At 37.0% G+C, this 27,230-nt stretch overlaps 1 protein-coding gene across 11 annotated transcripts in view; it reads left to right on the top strand.

Annotated features, from left to right (window-relative positions):
* The window catches only part of VEZT (vezatin, adherens junctions transmembrane protein), a 78,818-nt gene that overhangs the window by 34,448 nt on the left and 17,140 nt on the right, over nt 1-27,230 (top strand). For 3 of the 11 annotated variants that reach the window (XM_040491182.1, XM_040491184.1, XM_040491186.1), the window contains 9 exons: nt 1,168-1,343; nt 4,046-4,321; nt 7,054-7,191; nt 11,771-11,918; nt 13,744-14,075; nt 16,721-16,914; nt 21,685-21,785; nt 23,452-23,659; nt 26,384-26,701. In XM_040491182.1, the coding sequence (XP_040347116.1) occupies nt 1,168-1,343; nt 4,046-4,321; nt 7,054-7,191; nt 11,771-11,918; nt 13,744-14,075; nt 16,721-16,914; nt 21,685-21,785; nt 23,452-23,659; nt 26,384-26,406 (1,596 nt within the window). In that variant the 3' untranslated portion in view covers nt 26,407-26,701. Of the gene's footprint in view, nt 1-1,167; nt 1,344-4,045; nt 4,322-7,041; nt 7,192-11,770; nt 11,919-13,743; nt 14,076-16,720; nt 16,915-21,684; nt 21,786-23,451; nt 23,660-26,383; nt 26,702-27,230 lie in introns of those variants that run through there. The other 8 variants (XM_040491180.1, XM_040491178.1, XM_040491176.1 and 5 more) reach the window with 3 other exon arrangements.

Raw genomic sequence — 27,230 nt, 5'->3', positions numbered from 1 at the left:
TATAGAATGGAGAGGAGGATGAAATGTACATCACAGGGTTACTGTGAAAGTTAACCTATGTACTCTTAACATTGCTACTTCATCTCTCACCCTTTTTGTTTTGTTTGTTTGTTTGTTTGTTTGTTTGAAGTTTATTTATTTAAGTACTCTCTACACTCAACCTGGGGCTTGAACTCACAACCCCAAGATCAAGTCACATGCTCCTCTGACCGGGCCAGCTAGGCACCCCCTCATCTCTCACCTTCTTACCATGCATTGTATGGAAAGCTAAAAGCAGTAACTTGCAGTTCTAGAGAGGCTTTTGCTCTTCCCATCCCCGTCTTCCAACTCTTTCATCTGGTCAGTTCTTGTTCATGCTTTAAGACTCAGCTCAGGCAGGCATCACGTGTTTTCCTTTCTCGGACTTCATTACAACTTTTGGTTCTTCTGTGCCATTTTCATAATCCCAGGTATACCTTATTGCACTTCTTTGCACATTGTATTGTAACTGTTTCCTTTTCAGTCCTCTTCATTAAACTGTTAACTCTTTAAGAGTAGAGACCTTGTATGTTTTGTTCATTTTTTGTGCCTTTGGTCTCAAGCATGGTGCCTGGTATATATAATATTTCTTGATAGATGGATAGAAAGAAAAGAAGAAGGAATAAATGAGCTGGTATATGTGAAAGCATTTTGTAAACTATAAAGTGCTATGCACATATTAGCGAGGTTTTGCATTACATTCCTTAATGTTGTGTTTGTCCATTTTTAGAAGGCCTTGATCCTGCTGATGTAATTCTTACATTTTGGCTATATTGTTACAGTATCCAGGGACAACATCTTATGTTACAGGATTATACTTTCCATGCTCTGTTCCAGCAATTTAATTAATTAGGCTTAACTAGACAGGCTTATTAATATGTAGTTACTACACATTTCTTTATTAAAAATTTATATATCACATCTGGTGGCTCAATAATGTCCATTGCAATTTTTATTGTTTCACATTTACAGTGAAACTGAAACCCCATATACATAATACTAAAGATAGATTGGACTGTTGTATCTTCTTGGAGGCTATACTGAAAATATATATAGTACCCCTAAATTTTGTTAGTACATTAGGAGCTTAGCATTTCATACAAAATTATGTGTGTATTAATGCCTCTCTTCGGGTTTTTTAATGGCAAGGATATTGGATTCCGACTCGACTCACTACATACCATCCTGCAACAGGAAGTCCTGTTACAAGAGGATGTGGAGCTGATTGAGCTACTTGATCCCAGTATCCTGTCTGCAGGGCAACCTCAACAACAGGAAAATGGACACCTTCCAACGCTTTGCTCCCTGGCAACCCCTAATATTTGGTACTGTCCAGAAAACATCTATCCTTTGCTTTCATATACAGTATTAGCAGAGGAAATCCACTATGCTCTCTATTGTAAATTATAAACATTCCATACATTTTAACATTGTAATTAATGATAACCCAGAAGTTTAAAAAAAAAAGTACCTTTCTGGGGCGCCTGGGTGGCGCAGTCGGTTAAGCGTCCGACTTCAGCCAGGTCACGATCTCGCGGTCCGTGAGTTCGAGCCCCGCGTCAGGCTCTGGGCTGATGGCTCAGAGCCTGGAGCCTGTTTCCGATTCTGTGTCTCCCTCTCTCTGCCCCTCCCCCGTTCATGCTCTGTCTCTCTCTGTCCCAAATAAATAAATAAACGTTGAAAAAAAAAATTAAAAAAAAAAAAAGTACCTTTCTAAAATAAATACTATTTAAGGTGAAGCTGGAAAAACATCCAATTATTACATATTTTTAATTCAATCTAATTAGTTCTGTGTTTAATAACCCAACAAGCAGGCATAACATGTGCCCCAAGAATCTCTCTTACCCATACACCTATACACATGTGTGTATGCAGTCATAGCCACTCGCTCTTTTATGTTTCTTTAAAATTAATAGATTATATCATAAACACATTGTAGAGACATCAAAAATAGAATGGGATGTGGAGGTAAACAGTCAATTCTTGCTTTGTTGACTGAGAAGCCATAGGAAATATAGACTGACAATTCAGTCCTAAAACTTTTCTTGAAGTATTTGGGTCTAATACAGAAGTCCCAGGCCATGAATACCAAAAAGGGACTATATATATATATATATAATTTATTTATTTATTTATTTATTTATTTATTTATTTTTATATATATATTTTTTATATATATATATACACACACACGTGTATATACATACATATATGTGTATATACATGATATGTATATATGTGTGTGTATATATATACATACATACATACATATACATATACACACACACACACAGAACTGAACTATTAAAGTATGAGTTTATTAAGTGAACAAAATCATTGCTTGAACTATTCAAGTTGTATAGGTGATTACATAACATTGGCCTCAGTGTTCTGGATGTGTCTTTCTTATAATATTGACAAATGCTTCATACTGTAAGGGATAACAAAGTATGTTTTCCAAATTTGTAGGCACTCAGCATCATGATGGAGTAAAGCATCATCTTATCCTTTACAAATCTAAGAATGCAAGGAGCTGCTAGAAGGAACCAAGGGTTTTAAGAATTTTCTAGCTTTAACTTCTAAGTTTGCTTTAGCCACAGGTGTGATTAAGCAACACTGAGGCCTGTAAATACTTTTAGACTTCATTATTCATGCATGAAAGTATAGGGTAAGATTTTGCTTTATGATGTTACCAATATCACCTGAAAGTAAAGGATTCCAAGGGAAATTAGAACAGGTAAATATTTATTAGGAAGCATTCTTACATGTGACTTTCTTTATAATTTGATTATAACTGTCTTTAAGTATTATTGATGTTTTTTTAGACATCCTAAGAGACATCTCCGTATATTCACCTCTTTCTTATTACATTTTTATCAAAGCCTTCATTGCTTAAAAGACGAATTTTAGTCTATATACTTGTAATTTGCCTAGATTTAAAAAGTTTCATATATACTTTTACTTTAGTTAAAGCAGTGAAAAAGTACAAAGTATGTGCATATTATCAGCTGCAGTATGTGTATTCCAGATTTATGATGATGATTATTAGATAACTTGAAACAATTACTCAAGTACATATTATTTCTGATTGGAAAAATGCTTATATTTTCTTGAGATATTTGTTTCTGTGCAAATAATTAAAATCTGACTTTTGGGAAAAGAACTGATACTATCTTAATATTAAAATGTACTTTAATGTTAAAAATTAGTAACAATTACTTTTACTTTTACATTTGTAAAATTGGATTTTAGGGGCGCCTGGGTGGCTCAGTCGGTTAAGCGTCTGACTTCAGCTCAGGTCACGATCTCGCGGTCCGTGAGTTCGAGCCCCGCGTCCGGCTCTGGGTTGATGGCTCAGAGCCTGGAGCCTGCTTCCGATTCTGTGTCTCCCTCTCTCTCTGCCCCTCCCCCGTTCATGCTCTGTCTCTCTCTGTCTCAAAAATAAATAAACGTTAAAAAAATTTTTTTTTTTAATTGGATTTTAAACTCTGTACTTGGTTTTTAGGTTAGAAGAGTCCATATCTTTTTTTTTTTTTTTTTTTTTTTTTTAGTGTTTATTTTTGAGACAGAGACAGCATGAGTAGGGGAGGGGCAGAGAAAGAGGGAGACAGAATCTGAAGCAGGCCCCAGGCTCTGAGCTGTCAGCACAGAGCCCGACGTGGGGCCTGAACTCATGAACCGCAAGATCATGACCTGAGCAAAGTTGGACACTTTAACCAACTGAGCCACCCAGGCACCCCAGAAGAGTCCCTATCTTTAAACAAAAAGTCATTTCAGAGGACACCTGTTTCTTACGTCCTTTACAAACTTATTAGCTTAGATTTTAATACCTAAGACACCGTTGTTTAGTTGCTAGATTTTTAAAAAACTATTTCACATTACTTATTTAAATGTTATTTTTTAAAGTCATAGTTTACAAAGAAGCTACTAGCATTTTGTCTATTTTGGTAAACCTGAATTATGGACTAAAGTAACACATCCTTCTCTAATCTGATGGGTATCATGTTTCTTGGTTTCTGTGTTATAGGGATGTCTCAGTGCTGTTTGCCTTCATTAGTTTGCTCATTATGCTTCCCACTTGGTGGATTGTATCTTCCTGGCTGATATGGGGAGTGATCCTGTTTGTTTATCTGATTATAAGAGCTTTGAGATTCTGGAGGACAGCCAAACTACAAGTAACTCTAAAAAAATACATTGTCTGTTTAGAAGATACGGCAACAAATAGCCGAGCTTTTACTAACCTTGTGAGAAAAGCTTTACGTCTCATTCAAGAAACTGAAGTCATTTCCAGAGGATTTACACTGTGAGTTCATATTTCATTTTATTTTTTAAATAATTCTTTTCTACTACATAGTTAAATTAGAGTATTTATTACCTATTTTCATTTCTGTGTTGCATTTACAGAAAAAAAGTAAGTTTTTTCTTTAGCACTTATTAAAGTCTGTTAACTGTGAAGGAATGAATACATTATATGCTAGATTTAATATGTAGTATGATTCTGCTTATCTACTTTGAGAAACCAAAGAGCTTAGAGAATCATAATTATTTGTGTTATGTGATTTCTTATGAGTTAATATACAAAAAGAGCCAAATATTGAAGCTGGCATGCAAAATTACCCAACAAATGTTTGTTTCCTTTGTCCCAGACATTCTCTTTCCTCAGTTTAAATGATAGATGTATCTGACTTGAATTCATTTTGAAAAATGTTGCCATGCATTAATAATATTCTTTAGGTAAATGTTAGCAGATATTATGGCACTGATACTCTCAGTATATCAAACAAATATTCACATTCCCACAGGAACTTAAATACTCTCCACTGTAGTCCAGTCTTAATTAAATATTAAGATATAGGATATTTATTCTGTTATTAAAAGGATAGTTAATGTTTATTGAGCACGAATTATGGTCCAAATACTCTGCTAGGTAATTCTGTATACAACTAAAAGCATACAATTACATATGGTAGAACAAACGTTCAAGTCCATTCCATCTGACTCTAGAGCTTGTTTCCAGTTTGCTAGGCTGCCTGCTGAACACTAACAAATGACAGTAGTACTATAGTATGTTTAATCATTTATTTAACTTACATAACCTTTCCAGTCTGTAGGTGGGAGAAAGTAAGTATATGATGAAGAATGATTATTACTCTTAATTACTTATATCTGCCAAATCACGAAAAGGGAGAGCAGAAGAACCTTGGGTAGTAATCTCGTTCTTCACTCTGCTGTGCTCTAGAATAGCACTTAAACTGTCCTGACAGAAAAGCCGTATCTGGAAAATAAAACAGTAAAGCGAAAGAATCTCTAGTAGTCACTCATTCTTTACTCTGTTGTGTTTTAGAACAGTGTTTAAACAATCCCAAAACAGGAGAGAGATTTTGTAACTTTTTTTTTCTGCTTCTTTCAAAATGTAATAGTTCTCCGTGTCTGTTAATATTTGTCCTTCTATTATAAAGTCTATTTGTTGATAGAGCATAACAAATATTAAGTTGTTTGAGCATTAGATTTTAAAAGTTGAAAACAATGCTAAGTAATAGCTCCTTTTCATTCTTGATTTGTACAGTATTTCACTGAGCAGACTGGTTAAGCTAAATGGCTATGTGTCCAACTAATGCTTAGGCACATAAAGAGGATTCTGTGCTTTTTGTCATTTTCCAACTTACATTAAAAATTATGTCTAGAATTGTCACGAAGAGCTAAAATGGGCCAGCTACACATGACTTACATCCGGATTATGATTCCTATCCATTGACATGCAGTCAGGCAAAAGAAATGTTGGAAAAAATTGTTTGACTTGTCTCCATCTAACTGGATAATGGACTGAGAAAAATTACAAGTAACAATAAATCTTGAATCATAACTTTTTTAGAAATATGTTCATCTTTAAAACTGATTTATTAGTAAAATGGAGCGCACACAAGAGTTCCATATATTGAAAACATGTGCTGTGTTGTTCTGCCTTAATTTGTCCTCTCTAGCGAAGAATTTAACCATTCTTTGCCTCATTCCCTTATTTTAAATTAAGCCTATCAGTCATTGTCCTCTGTTGTTGTTGTTTTTTATAGATTTTTAATGTCTGAATACATTATGGTTTGGTTAACATTTTAAAAGTTTTGATTTAGATATCTTGTTTTGCAAATTTGTGGTTATGTTGTAAGAAATTTATAAATTCCAATATTTGTATTGCTATTGGGAGAGGTTACTGGTTAGGTGGAAAAACTATTATCCAATAGCTATGTAATATGAAATCATTCTATATTTCATTTATCAAAGCATGATATATTATACATCATTGTTGCAAATAGGTACTCCCCATTTATCTTTTGGAAAGTACTATGAAATGTGCTTCCTCTTGAATAGTTTGGAGAGTAGCTATGCTACTGCCTAGTAACCCTTCCTTTGCCTTTCTACTTGCATTCCCCTGTTGGCCACTGGTCCTGTTATCTCTCTGCGTCCCCTACTTCATTTTGAGTAGGTAAGTGCCAGTGGCAGCAGGTGGGTAAGTCATTTTACCCTACTTTTATGAATGTACAGAATGTATTTCTATACAGTATTTCATTGTTCTGTACAAGTGACCAAAAATATGAGTGATGAACATATGTAAATGCATATTAAGAATGTAAAAATTTTCATACTTACTGTAGATACAGGTTTTAAAAACTAAATGTAAAGCAGTACCACTTTAGTATATTTTACCAGGTAGAGTGTCTATATCAAAAAGTTGCAATGTCTTACCTAAGTATTCTACATTTCTACCATATTTTGACTACAATATATTGTTTCCCGTATCAGAAGAAGCCTTTACTCTTTGAGATTTTGATTTTTCATTTGTCTTTTTTGGAGGGGGGCTATACATGTATCAGGGAAATGGCTATTTATGAGACCTGAGCTGGGATATTTACAGTCTTTTTCTAATAAAAACCATGAAAAAGGGTTTTTTCTAAGTTGAATAGAATTGGGGATTTAGAAAACAAAAACTTTAGGACACCTGTACAGTTGTATCACATTTTACTTTTCAAGTTTGCTTGACAGGGTCAGTGCTGCTTGCCCATTTAATAAAGCTGGACAGCATCCCAGTCAGCATCTCCTCGGTCTTCGGAAAGCTGTCTACAGAACTGTAAGAGCCAACTTTCAAGCAGCAAGGCTCGCTACCCTATATATGCTGAAAAAATATCCTTTTCTGTCTTCATGTAAGAATAAATATGCTTCCAGAGTCCTGAATGTATAGATAGTATAGCTGCATCCTGTAAAAGTTAAGTGTGAACTGAGATTGCCTATTTTGGAGCTAATTTCCATCATCACTTCTATTTTAAAACTGGAAATGCAGTCTAGGGAGAATAACAATAACAGACAGGAAAAAAGGTTTTCTGTTCTCGTGTGGCTTCAGTTTTAACTGAGGAAAAACTTGAAGGCCCTCCCTCTACTGGTCCAAAGAATAAAGTCAGAAGAACCTGGCTTTGCTAGGTCTGACATTTTTAAGAGTTACTGGACACACAAATTTGCGTCATGACATGGAAATAAACTGGTAACAGGAAATCCTTCCCCTTTGAAGAAACAGAGGCTCTCAAGTCAGATTGGCTAAGTTTAAATTTTGGCTCTATCAATTACTGCCTAGGTGACCTTAAGCAAGTTTCTTAACTTTCTGTACCTTGCGTTATTCATTTTAAAAATGGCAGTAACAACATACTCTTCCTTTGGTTTTGTTGACATCAAATAAGTTAGTGCATATAAAGTGCTTAGACAGTGCCTGGTGTATAATAAACACTCAGACTGCATGACAATAAGTCAGTCACTTACATTTACTAAATCAGGAAATTAGTTCTGTTAATCAGTAAATAAAGGTGTGTAGGATCTTTATTTCAGTTAAGATTCATAGATAAGTTAAATTGTGAGTAAATAGAGTACAAAAATACTTCTTTGTACCTTCAGTATTTGGGGTACTGTAGCATGGATAAATATGCTTTAACGTTTACAGAGTGCTTTATTATGTCTTTGTATATACCTTTCCAGCTAGATCTTATCTCCATTTTATGAAAAAACTAAATAAAATCTCCATTTTGTGTGATTTGCTTGGTGTTACACGACTAGTGAGAGGTGAAGTTGTGTCTTAATAGGACTTATTAAGTGTCCTTAATAGGACTTAAGTCATAAGTCCTATAGGTCTTATGACTTAAAACCTTTTCTATATGTGTGTGTGTGTGTGTATATATATACTCTTTTAACTGTATGACTTCTTTGGAAATTAAAAGCATTTTATTTTTAGTCATGAACTTGTCCATTCAATTCCCATGCTGCCTGAATACCCATCTGCTATGTGCTAGACTTTTGAGTATACTCAATAGATTAACTGGAATTCATAATACACTAGAAGTGCCCAGGGTACCTTCCAACATAGTAGGACAATTACTTGGCCTAAGGGGTCAGAGAATGCTTTCAAGGAGTTAACTTTGAGGATAATAAAAGTCTGCATTCAAGTATAATGAAGCAAAGATAGGGGAAAAAAATAGGGGTATGGTAGTATGGCATGTGAACTTCAAGTAGTTACTCATTCAGCAAGTATTGAGAATAAACTCGGTGCCAAGCAATATGCTAGTCACTAGATATATGATGGTTCACGTAATAGACACGGTCCCTGCCTCAGAATACTTCTAGCTTGACAAACAAGATCATTGTACTCATGACTCTTACCTTCTTGTGGTTGAGGTAATGAATAAAAAAGTGAGATTTTCACATATCTGTTGTATAAAAACCCAGCAGAATAGGATAGAGTGATTGGTGAGTTACTGCTTTTGATTGGATGATAGGGGAAGGCCTTCCCAAAGAGTTGACATTTTTTTTTTATTTTTTTTTTTTTAATTTTTTTTTTCCAACGTTTATTTATTTTTGGGACAGAGAGAGACAGAGCATGAACGGGCGAGGGGCAGAGAGAGAGGGAGACACAGAATCGGAAACAGGCTCCAGGCTCTGAGCCCTCAGCCCAGAGCCCGACGCGGGGCTCGAACTCACGGACCGCGAGATCGTGACCTGGCTGAAGTCGGGCGCTTAACTGACTGTGCCACCCAGGCGCCCCAGGAGTTGACATTTAAAATGAGATTTATGGGGTGCCTGGGTGGCTCAGTCGGTTAAGTGTCTGACTCTTAATTTCGGCTCAGGTCATGATCTCACAGTTTTATGGGTTCGAGCCCCACATCAGGCTCTGCGCTGACCATGCAGAGCCTACTTGGGATTCTCTGTCTCCCTCTCTCTCTGCCCCTCCCCCACCCACTCTGTCTCTGTCTGTCTCAAAATAAATAAACACAAAAAAATTAAAATAAATAAATAAAATAAAATGAGATTGTAATGAGGAGAAAGATCATGTTCCAGTTTGACGGACCAGTGAGTATAAAGATCTTGTGACAGGAGTTATTTTAGCAGGACTGGAGGACAGCAAAAAGGCCATCATGTCTGGAGCACAGTAAATTGGGAGTTGGGGCATTAGGTGACATTCAGAGGTAGGCAGGAACCAGAACATATTTACCACACAAGAAACCTTAAGGAATCAAAATAAAAAAGAATCCACCAACTATTTCTTCAAAAAGACCAAACAGTATAAACCCTCACATGTCTGGTCAAAGTAAAAAGAGTACAAATATACAAAATTAGTAACAGAGCTATAACCATAGATATGGAAGAAATTAAAATAACTATAAGGAGATTGTATATACAACTTTGTGGCAGCAACTTTTAAAAAAGAAAACACCTGGGAGCACCTGGGTGGCTCAGTGGGTTAAGTTTGACTTCAGCTCAGGTCATGATCTTATGGTTCATGAGTTTGAGCCCCACATGGTGCTCTCTGCTGTCAGCACAGAGCCCACTTCAGATCCTCTGTCCCCCTCGCTCTCTGCCCCTCCCCCATGCATTCTCTCTCTCCCTGTCTCTCTCTTTCTCTCTCTCAAATAAACTTACTAAGAAAGAAAGAAGGAAAACACCTGATTTTATGTAAACAATGGAAAATTTGCAGGTATAGAAAAGTGATAAAGTTCTTGATGCACTACTATGGAATGATATCCAAATTGTTGAAAAAAAGAATGAAGTGCACAGCATTGTTCATGCTACCCTTCGATTACGCGTAAAAGTGTGTGTGTATACACACATACACATATATATGAGACTGTTTGTATATATGGGAGATTATAAATACATATGAGGGAATATGTGTATGTGTATATATCCACATACATATTTATATTTGGATTTGCTTTTATGCATGCATAAAGTATCTTGAAAGGTGCACAAGAAGGGGCACCTAGGTATCTCAGCTGGTTAAGTGTCCAACTCTTGGTTTCGGCTCAGATCATGATCTTGTGGTTTGCGAGGTCAAGCCCAGCATCCAGTTCCACGCTGACAGTACAGAGCCCTCTTGGGATTCTCTGTCTCCCCTCTCTCTTTCTGCTCCTCCCCTGCTCGTGCTCTCTTTCGCTCTCTTTCGCTCTCTCTCTCTCTCTCAAAATAAACTTAAAAAAAAAAGAGAGACACACAGGTTATCTTGAGAGATACTAATCACAGTTATCGTCTGTGCCTTTAGCTAGGGGAATGAGGTAGCTAAGGGACAGGGGTAGGAAGCAGTTTTTACGGTGCCCCTTAATACCTTATGAATTTTTTTATACCTTATGAATTTTCAATCCTGTGAATATATTACATGTTTAAAAATTAAATGAATAAAGGAAATTTTAACTACCAGGTTCAGATGGTTTTATAGTTTTTTTAAAAAACTATTTCAGACCATAGGAAAGGTTAGGAAGCCTCTACTACCTCATTTTATTTATGAAGATTCTGTAATTGCAATACCAAAACATGTATTATAAAGAATAAAAAACTAGACCAATCTCACAGATGGAGATACAAAATATTTAAGTGAAATATTTATATATTTGCGATAGCACTATATTAAGATATTATATGATCAAATAAGAGTATGCTGGAAATATAAAAATAGTTCAGTATTAGGAATTGTATGGATATATTCTTTTTTTTTTTATTTTTTTTTAATGTTTATTTATTTTTGAGACAGAGAGAGACAGAGCATGAACAGGGGAGGGGCAGAGAGAGAGGGAGACACAGAATCTGAAATGGGCTCCAGGCTCTGAGCTGTCAGCACAGAGCCCGACGCAGGGCTCGAATTCACAGACCGTGAGATCATGACCTGAGCCGAAGTCGGACGCTTAACCGACTGAGCCACCCAGGCACCCCAAGGAATTGTATGGATATATTCTTTATAAAAACTGTTGAAGGCGGAAAAAATCACATATTAAGCTGATAGATACCCATGAGAAAGAGGAAACAGGCCAGTAGTCTGAGTGGGACAACCTAGATAGAACAGGCTTAGTGCTAATGGTGTTCTGCAGCCTGTGCACTGGGAAGAAGAGAAAAGTATGTACTGTAGTGTAGAAAGGGCCTGAGCCACGATACAGCGAAGTACACAATACAGTTTCCAAAGGTACTTGTCAAAAATAACTAAGTTAGCATGTTAGCACTTGTAAAGAGTTGAACTTTTAACTGTTTAGAGATGAAGGTATTTTATTCACATGTATACTAGTAGTAAGATACCTGAGGTTTGTTAATATAGTAGATTTTAAGATTGGTTTCTTTTTTTTTTAATGGATATTAATCACCTCCAGTCAAAGTTCAGAATAAGATGAGTAAAGGTAATTTGGGATGATATGACTGTACCCTTTATACTTTAAATGAAAAGGCCTTAACTTAATTTAACCTACCCCCTGAACTCTGAGAGTGACAATGTAACCAACTACATCTGTGTGGTGCCTTTTAAGGAGCTGGGCCTGGGCCTTAGTGAAGAGCAGATTTCAGAAGAGGAAGCACATGACCTTACAGATGGCTTCAGCCTTCCTGCTTTGAAGGTACTCTGCCTGTGGAAAGGGCTGAAGAAAAGATAGTTGCACTCCGATTGTGCCTGTGCTATCTGAATGTAAATGGGACACCGGTCCCTTGCTGAACCGTCATCATAATAGCCTTCCTGATGTATGTGATGCTGTCTTTAAAAGTTGAGAGCATCATAAAGATTGAATGAGGAGATCCTTATATTCTGATATCAAAATACTTAAAATTCTTACTGTAAGCATATCTTGCCTTAAATCAGAGTTTATAGATAGTAAGTTTACATTAATAGAAAACCAGCATGAGTGACTTTATGACTACTTGTTTTAACAAACATGGGTAAACAGCATATAAGATCTGTATCTTCCCTTGGAAAATCTACATAAAAGGATATATTTGACTATATAAGAATTAAGCTTCTAAATGAAAAAAATTGCAATGATTTTTAACAAAGGTAGATGGAATTCTTTCTATATAAAGAGCACTAAGTTATGTTAAATCTAGACAAGATAGGTGGTGCATGAACTGGTTTCACAAAGGAAGAACTAGAAGTGGCCAATTCAGTTTCAGAGTGTCTGGATGGCTCAGTCAGTTGGGCGTCTGACTCTTGACTTTGGCTCAGGTCGTGACCGTAGGGTTGCGGGATTTGAGCCCTGTGTCAGGCTCTGCGCTGAGCATGGAGCCTGCTTAAGATTCTCTCTTCTCCCTCTGCCCCTCTCCGCCACTCATACATGCTCTTGCTCGCTCACTCACTCGCTCTCTCTAAAAAAAAAAAAAAAGCCAATTCAATCTCGTTAGTAATAAGTAGACATTTTGCCAAGGTTATTGAAAGTTGATAATATTCATTATCTGTGAAGATCAGTAGTCACACACTATTAATAAAAGTATAGATTGGCTCACTTTAGCAGTTAATAAATACCAATCTTCGGAAAGATACTGTATTCTTCAGTAATCTTAAGCTTAAAGATAAGTAATCAGAATATACTCGAAATATGTCCATGATATTACTACAACAGCAAATATTGGAAACAAATTAAAAGCTAAGTAACAGGAGATTGGTAAATTCCTTGGGATTAGTAGTCGAAAAATTGTATGATGGAAGAAACAAAATAAAGCAAGTTAGAAAAACAGTGTGTGTGGTAAGATTTCAGTAGTAATTTTATTTTTATTTTTGGCTTTTTGAGAGAGGGATAAAGAGGGCACAAGTGAGCAAGGGGCAGAGAAAAGCGGCAGAGAGAATCCCACAAGGGGCAGGGAGAGAGAAAGAGAAGTGAGGCTCACCTGAAGCGGGGCTTGAGCTCACCCAGTGCAGGCTTCAAACTCAGAAACTGAGATTAATACCTGAGCTGAAGTCAGACGCTTAACCGGCTGAGGTACCCATGCACTCCTATGTTATTTCTTACCTATTTTCTAAGCCAAAATAATGGTATAATTTTGAATCCTAAACTCTGGATGTATCACTGACTCATTTCTTTGGACTTCTACAGGTCCATTATTCCTACTGTCTTCTTTCCTACTTTGTGTCAAATTTGTAAATAATTCATCAAGGAATATTCATTTACAATAGATGTATCTCATTATCAACACTACTTTTCTGGGTTAGAACTGTTCTAAAATATATACTGGTATTACATGCTATATTGGTATTAGAAGTTCCCACATGCCATGACTACATAATTTGATCAAACATTCTCAGCCAGTCTTGAGGGTTAGTTCAAGCTCAGCCGTCTGTATTCATTACTTAGGATAAAGTGAGAAATTTAACCAGAAGTTAAGATAAACAAATTATTGGTTTGTTTTGAATTTTGATCAGTTTTTTTTATTGATGTAGTCCCGTTTTCTTTCTAGGTTTTGTTTCAACTCTGGGTGGCACAGAGTTCAGAGTTCTTCAGACGGTTAGCCCTATTACTTTCTACAGCTAATTCACCTCCTGGGCCCTTACTTACTCCAGCACTTTTGCCTCATTGTATTTTATCTGATGTGACTCAAGGTCTACCTCATGCTCATTCTGCCTGTTTGGAAGAGCTTAAACGCAGCTATGAGTTTTATCGGTACTTTGAAACTCAGCACCAGTCAGTACCACAGCGTTTATCCAAGACTCAGCAGAAGTCAAGAGAACTGAATAACATTCACACAGCAGTACGCAGCTTTCAGCTCCATCTGAAGGCATTGCTGAATGAGTAAGTTTAGAAGCCAAATAAGAAAATGTCCCCATGTTCAGCAAGCTTCATTCTCCTGCCATTGAGATGATTGGCTTGTGTCCTAACTGGAAGGTAGCAGCAAAATTAAGACATGTAGCATGAAGGATAGTTCATAGCTATGAATGTAGCAGAGAAAGAATGATTTGGGGAGTCATTTGTAGTTTTCACTTTGTCTGATTTCAGCCCAGAACTTAGAAACATAGGACAAAAGCAGGTGTTCATTCTGTTTGAGAGCTGAAATGGAGATGTTTATGAATACTGAGCTTGTTTTAACTCTTTTTAAGTGGGGCTCTTTTTTTTTTTTTTTTCAACGTGTATTTATTTTTGGGACAGAGAGAGACAGAGCATGAATGGGGGAGGGGCAGAGAGAGAGGGAGACACAGAATCGGAAACAGGCTCCAGGCTCTGAGCCATCAGCCCAGAGCCTGACGCGGGGCTCGAACTCACAGACCGCGAGATGGTGACCTGGCTGAAGTCGGACGCTTAACCGACTGCGCCACCCAGGCGCCCTAAGTGGGGCTCTTAAACTGGAGCCTGCGGTCTAAGAAAAGTATCTGCCAGCACTGGAACAGTAAGTTTTAAGAGGTATTGTTATATATAGTTGAAGAATAACATATTGCAATTTTTAAAAATAAAGCATATTTGGACATTTTCTACATCAGAGGACCAACTTTTTTGGCCCCAGTTGAATAGTAAAGTGCAGGGTCCATAGTTTATATTTGTTTATCTTCTACTTTGTCTGGTATTATTGGTACTCTGCCTTGGTCAAATGTAGGATCCAGTCACTCCAGTGAAATTTTTCTGTAACGGATACTTGCAGTATAGGGCTAGATCAGATGGATGGTTGGGTTCATGTTGTGTTGGTAATCAGGAAGGTCATAGGAACTTAATGAGTTGATGAGATTGTAGTTGATGTACTCAACCCTGGATACCAGGCAAGAAGTAGAAGGGGAGGGCAGGAGTCCGTTTTGTAAGATCAAAATAGAACAAAACAAGTCAAAAGCATTTGAAGTCTCAGTAAAATCAAAGGGCTAGTTCACTGGAGTGAGGAAGGATATGATGAATAAAAATAGGAAATTAAGGTGAGAAAAACATTTTGAGAAGGTAAGTTTTTACCCATCTGTTTACTGTCTGAGCTGGTCTCTAGCTGCTATTCTAAGAAAGCAGATGAATGAATGCTAACCTGACAGTCTTATCTCCCACAGGGAGTATGGGAGACAAGGCAATCTCTACTTGAGTGGGCAACAAAGGTTGGGCCTTTGTCAGGAAAAAAATTTCAGTGGAAAGGTTATATTGGGCAAAGCTAGAGTCTCTAAAGAATTAATTTTTGGCAGTAGAATCAGAACTACACAAGACATAATGGAATGCATTAGAGTGAGGGAGGATGGCTCAGGGAAGAAAGGCCACACTGGATGGACATGAACAAGAGGGGCTTTGTGCCTCGGGCAGAGATTGTGGATTATGCACGGGAAGGATGTCTCCAGCTTAAAAATGAAATATTCTATATATGCTACTATACGTCACCTTTCAAACAGTATACCGGTCACAAACCATCATCTCTGATTTGCTCTATAGCACAGCTACACAAAATTTTTTAGAAGTGTTGTCTGAACACTTCCAAAAACATTTGTTTTGTGTTTCACTCCTCCTCCTCACTTGTCCCCATTGCTTTTCCCAGTTGCTGATACTAGGGCATTAACCCTTTAACTGTTCTCCCTGCCTCCAGAGAGCTCCCTGCCAGATTAATGTTTCTGAGGCATATATTTGCTTTCTCCCTTAAACATCTTCACTGGTTACAGAGTACAAGCAGTAGAGACTGAAGTCTGTGTAAAACATTCTATTGAAAGAATTTGCTATAACTCTATTATAGTCTGTTTTTCAGTCCTTCTCATTCTTTTCCTTCAGTCCAAACAAACTGCATAAATGCCTTTTCCCATATACCATTTAGAATGAACTTTTTCATCTTTTGTACATGTTCACATTTTATCCATCCTTCAATGCTTCCTCAAAAGTACCTTTTCCTTAGCTGTTCCCTGTCTGTACCCATAGCTGGTAGCACCTTCCCCCTCTTCTGAATTCTTATAACACTATCTTTCTGTGGTATTATACTTTGGGGCTTAGCTTCAGCCCATATTTACAGCTAACAGCTGTATAACTCTGGGCAAGTTTCTTTAACTCTCTGGACCGAATTCCTCATCTGTAAAATGGAAATAAAATGTTAGTTATAACTTTTTATGATATTGTATTATATTTCTCTATAATGCATAATTTCCCTGATTTAGCTATTTTTCCTATTAAGTATGAAATGAGGTTAATTTATCATTTCAGCTCATAAAATGCCTCATATATGTAAAATAAATATTGTTGAATAAATAGGTGATACTCTTTATAAGCTTTTTACAACATTATAATAAAATACACGTAACATGAAATGTATTATTTAATCATTTTTAAGTGTACAATTTAGTGGCCTAAAAAAGTAAACATACATTGTTATGCAACCATCACCACTTTCCGTCTCCAGAACTTCATCTTTTAAGCTTATTTCTTAAATAAGTCCTGTGAGTTATAAATTTTCCACTTAATATTTTAGAAATCAGTTTCTGTTTTTCTTTATTACTCAGGGTAATAATTCTTGAAGATGAACTTGAAAAGCTTGTTTGTACTAAAGAAACACAAGAACTAGTATCAGAATCTTATCAAATCCTAGAACAGAAGTTGAAGTTGATTCAGCCCCATGTTCAGGCGAGCAACAATTGCTGGGAAGAGGCCATTTCTCAAGTGGACCGACTGCTCCGAAGAAACACAGATAGGAAAGGTACCAATGAGTGCTTCCTTTCATACACACTTGTCAGACATGCTTACTCCACTCCAGTAGGGTTTTATTAGGTAGATTTCTCATCTCCACGATGAAAGCGACATGACAAAACTTAATTTACTAAAAGAAAGTTGAACTTATACATACAAACTGACACTGAATATATAGTCTGGCTCTTACTTTGTAAACAGTAAGTGAATATGTTTTGAAAGTTCTCTGAATCGTAAACCTCCTTTTCAAAAACTTCAGTGAGGGGCACCTGGGTGGCTCAGTTGGTTAAGTGTCTGACTTTGGCTCAGGTCATGATCTTGCGGTCCGTGAGTTTGAGCCCCGCATTGGCTCAGTGCTGACGAGCCTGCTTCAGATTCTGTGTCTCCCTCTCTCTTTGTGCCTTCCCCACTTGTGCTCTGTCTCTCTCTCTCTCTCAAACATAAATAAACATTAAAAATAATAATAATGAACTTAAATGAAGGGATAGATTTTAATAGGTAGTATTCCATAATTAGAACTTTTAGAAACTCTTTTCCCATTAGTGTAATAATGAGTTTGATAGTTAGGGGCCAGAAGTTGAATCTTGCTTTTAGGATAAAATACTTCAGCCATTCATAAATGATAAATAAATGCTATAATAGGTGGCACTGCATACTTGTTATTAAGAGTCTAAAATGTATTAAATGCCATTATTTAATGGTAACATTGGAATGCTTTGTATTGCTATGCGAATGGGCAATCTTGAAATTTTATGCAAAACTGCTTTAATTTGACCCATTTTTACTAATCACTAATTCATTGTAAATATTTGGCATATTAATTTCTGAACTTGTGCTACCAAACAATACCATGTTTATCCCTTGGACCTTTATGATAAAGTTAATCAGATTTATGTATAGAAATTGTATTGCTGGCAAAGATGATTAATGCTTTATCATCCTGTTAGTCATTTTTTGTTTCCAGCTAGATCTGTAATACTTCAATGTCTTTAAGAAGCTGGATAAGTCTTTACATAGGGAAAGTATTAACTTTATTCAAAGGAAATGTTAACATGCTAATTACTGATACATCACCAATAGATTTCCTTTATATCTAAAATGTAATTGGCAAGTAATTTTTTTCTTCAAAGGGTAAATTTGCCAAGGATTTTTAATATGTGCAAATATTTATGCATGTTAAACTTTCTGATGTGACTTAAGTCTAGAGCTTTTGAGTACATTTTCTTCAAATGGAAACATTCAGAACACCACTGGGTATTAAAAGATACATCCCATTCATCCCTCCCCTTAGCATACTCTGAGATGCTGAATCTTAGTCACTTAAACATAATTGTCAAAACTATCTCCAAATCATCGGGCTGGTGATAAGTCATTATGTTCTCCATATGTGGCTTTTGCTTATAGGTGATAGTGATAAGAATTAAGATACAAGTCATTTTCAAACTTTTCTCCGTAAAACACTTATAGTGGCCATGGCTATACAACTTTGAATAAAATATTTATATGATATTTTTTAAGAAGCAGGTGGTTTATTTAGCTGTTAGCTGGTTTTTTTTAATGTTCATTTGTTTATTTTGAGAGAGAGAGTGCTCACACATGCATGCTCATGCAAGCGAGGGAAGGGCAGAGAGAAAGAGAGAATCCCAAGGAGGCCCCTGCAGAGCCCACCACAGGGCTCAAACTCACAAACCGTGAGATCATGACCTGAGCCAAAATCAAGAGTTGGATGCTCAACCACCTGAGCCACCCAGGTGCCCTAGCTGTTAGCTCTTTTTTAAGTTATTTTAAAACTACAGAGGTATCACCATAGCTCACGGTACCCTTCATCCATATTCCTCAGTTGTTGACATTCTACCATATTGGCCTTACCTCCTTATGTATCCATGTATAAATTCTTTTGGTAGTATTTTTTTTTTTAATGTTTATTTATTTTTGAGAGAGAGTGAGCATGAGCAGGGAGGGGCAGAGAGAGAGGGAGACCCAGAATCTGAAGCAGGCTCCAGGCTCTGAGCTGTCAGCACAGAGCCTGACATGGGGCTCAAACTCACAAACTGCGAGATCATGACCTGAGCTGAAGTTGGACGCTCGACTGACTGAGCCACCCAGGTGCCCCTCTTTTGGTAGTATTATTCTGAACCATTTGAGAGTAAGATGCAGACATGAGACCACATTACCCCTAAATTTTCTGTTTGCATTTTTGAAAAATGGACTTTCTCCTACATACCCACAATATACCACCAAAATGAAGACATGAGCACTGATATAAATTGCTTTCTAATCCACAGATCCCATTCTAATTTCACTGATTGATACAATAGTAATGCTATATGTCCAGATTACACATGGCATTTAGCTTTTATGCTCTTCATTCACTTTAGCTTTTCTTGTCTTTCATGATAAGTATTTTATTAAAAAAAAATATCCTGAGGTTATATAAATATCCTTTCTTCACCAAATATTTAGTCACTATTAAGCATATACAATCTATATGATGCACTAGTATTCCAGATATTTACTCACAAGATATAAAAATTTAATGTTCACATGAAAATCTATAAACAAATGTTTTAATGGCTTTATTCATAATCACTAAAAACTAGAAGCAGACCAAGTGTCCTTCAGCTGGTGAATAGATAAACTGTTCTATCCATCCACACAATGGAATAGTGCTCAGCAAAAAAAGAAGAAATGAACTACTGATACATCATTAAGACGGAGGAATCACTAATGCGTTGTGTTAATCACTACATAGTCTATGATCCCATTTAAATGACATTCTTAAAACAGTAAAATTTCATGGGAACAGCAAACATACCAATGGTTATTGGGAGTTGGATATGGAGAGATGAATAACATAAGAAATGTTTTGAGGTGAAGGAACTGTTCTCTATCTTAGTTGTGGTGATAGTGGTTATATGACTCTAATTTGTCTAAACTCATAAAATTATATACCAACAAGAGTGAATTTTATTGAGTAAAAGAAAATAGCTTAAATGTTTTCCCCCCACTAGTTTTAGCATCCATTTGTGGATCTTGCTTGAATTAGATATTATTGTGATGGTTGCCAGATGGTAATTTTCTAATTCCATTTTTCCTTTTATACTTACTAGTTGGCATTCTATTGTGAGCCAAAGCATCCCCCTTTTCTGCTTATTTATATCAATATGGATGTATGGATTCTTATTTTATTCTGTGGATCATAATTTGTTATTTTGTTGCTCAAATTGTACAAAGTTTGACCAGAGGGAACCCATTTAAGGTTTGTGTCATTTTTTGATCATTTTTTGATCACTTCTTTATACTTTACTTGCCCCTAGCCCTAAGGGGTGCCCCTTGTGGGTGCTAAGTATGCTCATAGCCACTGGGATGTTCTTGTTTTTACCAATTTTCAGTGTAGAGGACAGTGAAATATATCTGTGTATATACTTATACATACATATTCCTACATCTGTCCATATATGTTATAAACCATGGGTTCACATCGATACCTCCAAATAGTTCCATGGTTCTTCCTGTACTTCTCCCTCTGTATATTTGTACCACCATGAGAAACTTGGCTCTCATTATCTTCGGTATTAACTTACTTATTCAATGCCTTGTATGTAAGCAATCACCTGATAATATGGACTGTCTCCTAAGCCACATTGCTGCTGACTCACACCTAGTGAGAGTCCTTCCCATCCTATCTCATTCCAGTCCAGCTTGCTTTGTCCACACTAGCCCTTGACAGCCAGGAGTCTCCCCTAACTCTGGTCCCAACCAGTTATCTGTCATTACTTTTAAAAGGTAGAAATCTAGATGTCTAAAGCCTAATTCTTTTTTAAGTTTATTTATTTTGAGAGAGAGAGAGAGGGACTGAGTGAGCAAGCATGGGCAGGGCCAGAGAGAGAGAGGGAGAGAGAATCCCAAGCAGGCCTTGCACTGTCAGCACAGAGCCGAAGTCTCACGAACCGTGAGGTAATACCTAAGCCAAAACCAAGAGTCGGACACTCAATTGACTGAACCACTTACGCACCCCTAAAGCCTACTTCTTTTTAATGTTTATTTATTTATTTTGAGAGAGAATGAGTGAGCAGGGGAGGGGCAGAGAGAGAGAGAGGGAGACAATCCCAAGCAGGCTCCACACTGTCAGCGTAGAGCCCAACACAGGGCTCTAACTCACAAACAGATCATGACCTGAGCCAAAACCAAGAGTCAGATGCTTAACCAGCTGAGCCACCCAGGTGCCCAAGCCTACTTCTTTTTAAGTAGAGAGATAATGTTGGAAGGTAGAGAGCTAGATATGAGAATATGAGAACCCCATGGTTAGATACCAAATACCAATGTTAAGTAATTAAAGTTAACACCTGGGTGATCTTTTCAAGCTATGACTTGTGAAACCCATTTCCAAGTCTAACTTCTGAGAGTAAAAATAATATAAGGGAAATGTAAGATTGAAGCTTATTTTTTGTGGGGAAGAGTGATGGTCTCTCTTGAGATTTCCCATGCTATGAACAAAAGTTGATTTGTTTAGCGAGGATTTAGAGAGGAAGTACCTGTTGTGAACCAGATACTATGGTGAGGTGAAGAAGGGAGAGGAAAACAAGTTTCTCCTCTGAGGGTTTAACTTACATTGTAAATCTACCGCTATTACCATTGTTAACTTTAACATCCTTAATTTTTTTTATAAATTGAAAGTTATAATTAGAATGCCAGACTATGAAATTGGCAAAATATTAGTACTAAAAATGTTTTTTAATTCGATGTTCACTCATTTCTGTGTGGCCTATTGCTTTTTAAGGCAAGCCTGAAACGGTGTGTGAAAACCCACGTTGTACTGTGGTACCTTTGACGCAGCCAACTCTACACATCGCGGACAAAGATCCAATCCCGGAGGAGCAGGTAATGGTGATAATTGCTGTTTTCTTCCCCCTAAAGAAGAGTTTCCCATACAGAGTTTACCTATCTATCTCTGTAAGTGGTGTGGATCATTACTGACTAAGTTGTTAAATTTATGTTTGTAATGAGCTTCAAAATTACCACACAATATATTGAACTGATAACAAATCATTAATTCTTAGTACCTTGAGTTTGAATCCACTGAATCTACCAGCAAATTTTTATAAAGATTTTTTTCTTTAATATTTTATTTATTTTTGACAAAGAGGGGTAGGGGAGAGAGAGACAGAGAGAGAGAGAATGAATGAATGAATGAGTGGAGGAGGGGCAGAGAGAGAAAAGGGGACAGAGGATCCCACGCAGGCCCTGTGCTGACAGCACCAAACCTGATGCGGGGCTTGAGCTCACAAATGGTGAGACCATGACCTGAGCCAAAGTCAGACTTTCAGCCAACTGAGCCACCCAGGTGCCCCTACCAGCAAGTCTTCATGTTATTTGTATCTTACTGTCTATTTCTTAGACACTTAAAAGTGATTAAATACCTTAAAAATTAATGCATTGGCAAAGGTGCCTTCTACAATACTGGAAATGTGAGTGGTGGTTACCAGACTGTATACATATGTAAAAATCCTGTACACTTAAGATTTGTGTATTTGGCAGCATGTATGTTATACCTCGCTTAAAAAAACCAATTTTTCAATGATTTCTTTCGATACTGACAAAGATTTCTTTTGTTTATCCTAAGGAAAACTTTTTTTCCTTCAGTCATATTGTCTACTCAGCATTCTTAATTGCAAAGGGAGACCAATCTGTTTAACAAACAAGAAATTTGTTTAAAAAACCAGGAGGTGACCGACAGAATATCTCTGAGGGCCTCATAGTTACGTTTGAACTAGGATGGGGTAAACAGCCCAATTTACTCAAAAGAACTGTTCCAGTTCCAGCAACATCATTGCCCAGTCACTGGTTGCAGACATTGTCACTCGCTCCATCATTGCTGAATAATAAAAACTACCTTCAGAACCTCTACCTCTGGAAACTTGATCTGCCACCATTCTTGCCAGAGTGGATTCCTTAAAACGCCTGCTTCCCTTGTAACAAACTTCTGGGTCCGATCTGATCTATATACATATGATTAGAGGATCCCGAGTCATTTGCCTGAATCATAACTGCAAGGGAGGCTGGGTAAGCAAGGGGCCTCGTCTGTGTCTTAGTGATAAGAAGAACCATAAGATGAGGTATTCCCCAATTCTAGGAATAGTGTTCAAACCTCCTGGGAAGTCAGAAAGAACCACAAATACAGCCACAAGAAGGCTAATATACCTGACCACTTCCCCAAACCACCAGCCCTTCTAATTTTGATTTGTTTTGGCAGAGCTAATAACTATAATATTAACTAGATCTACAGGATGGTATCAGAGCAGAAAAATAATGATTGAAGTTATTAAACTTTCTTATCCACGGTCCCTTTCATTATCAACTGCTAAGTTTTTTTAAGACTTCAGTTTACCTATAATAATATGTTTGCTTTGTTTGCCCACCTTTGCTTTAGTGACCTGTGCCAAGAGTCTTCATTGTTTAATCTTGGAGATGGGTAGGTACAAGGTAATGAATGCTACTAGAAAATTGTCTGCTTGAAGTAAAGTGCTTTTTCTTTATTCATTTTCAGGAATTAGAAGCTTATGTAGACGATATAGATATGGACAGTGATTTCAGAAAGGATGATTTTTATTACTTGTCTCAAGAAGACAGAGACAGACAGAAGCGTGAGCATGAAGAATCCAAGAGGGTACTCCAAGAACTAAAATCTGTGCTGGGATTTAAAGCATCGGAGGCAGAAAGGCAGAAGTGGAAGCAACTTCTATTTAGTGATCACGGTAAGCACTGACTTCAGAGTAAAAGGTTATTTTAATGAAGGGGACTCTTTTTTCTTGAACTACGACTTTTATTTTAGCTGTAATTCTTACAGCTGTAATTTTAGGGATCTCTCAGCAAGTATAGTGCTTTTTCTTCTAGACACAAAATCAATATGATCAATAAAAGACTAAAGACTAGGTATATAATCAAATTGGGAATATGAAATCAGGCTTTTTCATCAGTAACTTGATGTTTTACTAAATTATTTTGGAATGGCAGTGAGTTGAATAAATATGTTTTCAAATTTAGTGAATTTGAGATTCTAAACTCTTCTCTTTATGTGGATACTATCAATACTTCAGTGAAGCATCAGATTAGTGAATTTGAGATTCTAAACTCTGTTCTCTTTAGGTTGATGTTATAAATACCTCAATGAAGCATCAAATTAGTAACTCCACATTCATCATTGAAACAAGTGGATTAAGACCTAGGCCAGTTAGCTACATCATTAAGGCTTCTCAGTTGGTTTGAACACGTTAAGTAGATGGAACAAGAGGAGGTGCTTCTGTGCAAGCTGTCTCCGTACTTCAATATTGACAAAATTGGATGATTTGACAATACTGACGATTGGCATTAAACTCCTTTATGTTTGCCACTCTTTTCTTTGGTTGGACTTCATGCGAGGTGAGGGAAGGAATGAGGGTATCTTGACAGTATCAGACTAGCTAATTTCTAATTGAGGAATTAACTTCTGTAGATTTCCAAGAGGTAGAGTGCGATTCCTCTTCCAGTTTAGAGTACTTACCTGAAACCTCAAAATCAACTGCCTTCCTTTCCCATTCTTTTTTTCATTGGGAGTATATAGATTACCTGTACTTCTGGAAATTTCCTCAGATTTCTCTTTTCTTCTCTTAGGAGTCCTGCCATTGTCCCATGTCCAGATACACCTTTGTTGATTTCATCCTTCCTCTTCCCACTGGCCCCCTTTATAGCCCAGATCCTTATTAGATTATGCTCATACATTGTAATAGCCTCTTAACTGACTTCCATTCTTTTTTTTTTTATGTAAACTCTACCCCCAACATAGGGCTCAAATTCACAACCCCAAGATCAAGAGTCACATGCTGTACTGAGTCAGCGAGGCGCCCCAGCTGACTTCTATTTTCAATACCTTTTTCTTCTAAGCTTTCCTTAGAAGATAGCTTCTAAGCTAGCTTCTGTCCTTGCAGGCTGCCTCCAGATTTTTCTCAAACAGTACAATGATAATAGCTCTCTGTCTTTTTTTTTTTTTTAATTTTTTTAATGTTTATTTATTTTTGAGAGAGAGAGAATGAGAATGAGTCGGGGAGGGGCAGAGAGAGAGGGAGACACAGAATCTGAAGCAGGCTCCAGGCTCTGAGCTGTCCGCACAGAGCCTGACAGGGGCTCGAACCCATGAGCCGTGAGATCATGACCTGAGCTGAAGTTGGATGTTTAACCAACTGAGCCACCCAGGTGCCCTGATAGCTCTCTGTCTTTAAAACCTGCAGTGGTTCCCCCTTTCCCACTCTATTAAATCTAAACTCTTTTTCCTGGTTTCAAGCCTCTCTATCATATGAATCCATCATATTTAATTATATTTATCACTCTTTCTGATATGGATATCTTCCTCTGGTTATATTTATCTAATTAGACTGTGGTCCCACAAACTTACTATTTTTATTCATGAAAAACATTCATGCTGCGGTGCCTGGCTGGCTCAGTCGATAGAACATGCGACTTCATCTTGGGGTTGTGAGTTCAAGCCCCCACATTGGGTGTAGAGTTTACTTTAAAAAAAAAAAAAAAAAAACTTAAAAAAAAATAAAAACATAATGCTGATCTCTTTGCTAAGAATTCTGTCTTCTCCACCAAGCTGTCCTTTCTACCAGTTGCTCCTCCATGAATCCTCTGTTCCAGCCCTGCTACCTCTCCCACCACTACAGACCCTCACACCAGAGGGGCCCTGGAGGGAATTGTAACCGTGTCTTGAGCAGCAACATATGTACCAGATTAAAAACTTCCCAGGTGCAGCAGTAAAGAGTTCCTGCAGCCTGCTTGTTCATATTTTGGGTCTGCATGAATCAGGGATTGAGAGTATGGTTTTAGGCACTATTGTTTTCTGTGCATTCAGTGTTTTTGTCTCTATAATGAAATTACAGTCTCTTTCAGTAGGAGCTTTATTATCCCCCACAGTGTTCATTCAGCAAATTATTCATTCAACAAGTAGTTACTGAGGCACTGTTTACTGCTATATCCCTAGTGCATAAATCAAGAGACAAAAATCCCTGTACTACTGGAGCTTTACATTCTAGCAATGTTAACACTTGATCCTCCAGATGTGCAGATTATATTGCCCTATTTAATTAGCAATAATCAGGGATATCAATCAACATCTAATACATGTTGCATTCTTTAAGAACTAGATTTATTGACTAAAAATGTACATGAAGACTGAGAATAGCCTTGTATATACATTTGTATCCTTTCTATTGTTTAGTATTTTCTCCATATAGCTTTAAAATTATCCTACTGACAGTATGGGCAAAGATATAATGAGAGAAATGTGTCTTTTTTCAGGTATATGCTTTGGGTAGCTACGTTAGAAACCGCAGTATTGCTGATTTTGTTTGTGAAATAAGTAAAAAGCTGCTGATACCATAAAATGCTTTTTCCGTGAAAAATTTCAGTACATCTTCCAGAGTTGTTTTCATCTCTGCCTACAGGGGTAAAGTCCGCATGGAATTAGAGAGGGATATTCTACACTGGAACCTGCTGTGGCCATTGTTTTCTGTTGTTGCTGCTTCTCTAGTGGAGTTACTGCAGCTTAGGGATCTGTTTCTTGGAAATGGACACCTTTTACAAATTATTTTTTAAATAAACGCCAGATCTTCAAGAAGCACTTGTTTTTCTTCCGTCATGCTTCCTAATATATTGTATTGTACTAACCCCTCATACTGGGAGGAGAGACTGCCTAGCAAGCAACCCACTGCCTACTAACATCAAGAGGGGCTAAATAAAACTTCATTTTCCTTGAAAGGACACCTTCTGCCGTATGGATATAATGTTTATGTATTATGCTTTGTACAGTAGTTGATCTTGAATACAGATTTTATTTTGTTTTATACTTTTATGTGACATTACAAAATGTGTGGAAGTTATGGCTTTACTTTCATCAGGGTCTTGTTAGGTGGTTGGCAAGCGAATAGGATTGTGTGCATTTTTTTTTTCCCATACTGTTTTCACTTGTAAATATATATGTGTTAAAGATATGATTATTATCTGGATTACTTCAGGCCTTTTATCTGACATATTATCAGTAAAAATCATGCTGCTTATTCTTTCATAAGATGGTTCTCAAACTTTAGTGTGCATCAGAATCAAGCGTAGGGTTTGTAAACACAGCCAGTCCTCATTCACAGTTTGCCATTCAGTAGGTCCTGGTGGGAATTTGCATTTCTACCAAATAACTGATGCTGTTGGTTCGGGGACCACACTTTGAGAACCACTGCTTTAATATTTTGAATAATACAATGTGTGAGGTGTTTTAAAATCTTCATTAAAACCCCATCT

This window comes from Herpailurus yagouaroundi, unplaced genomic scaffold, assembly GCF_014898765.1.
Source record: "Herpailurus yagouaroundi ecotype Mexico unplaced genomic scaffold, PumYag 182, whole genome shotgun sequence".
Classification (NCBI taxonomy): Eukaryota; Metazoa; Chordata; class Mammalia; order Carnivora; family Felidae; genus Herpailurus; species Herpailurus yagouaroundi.
Note: the sequence above shows the minus strand (reverse complement) of the source record. Positions and strands in the feature narration are given on the sequence as shown.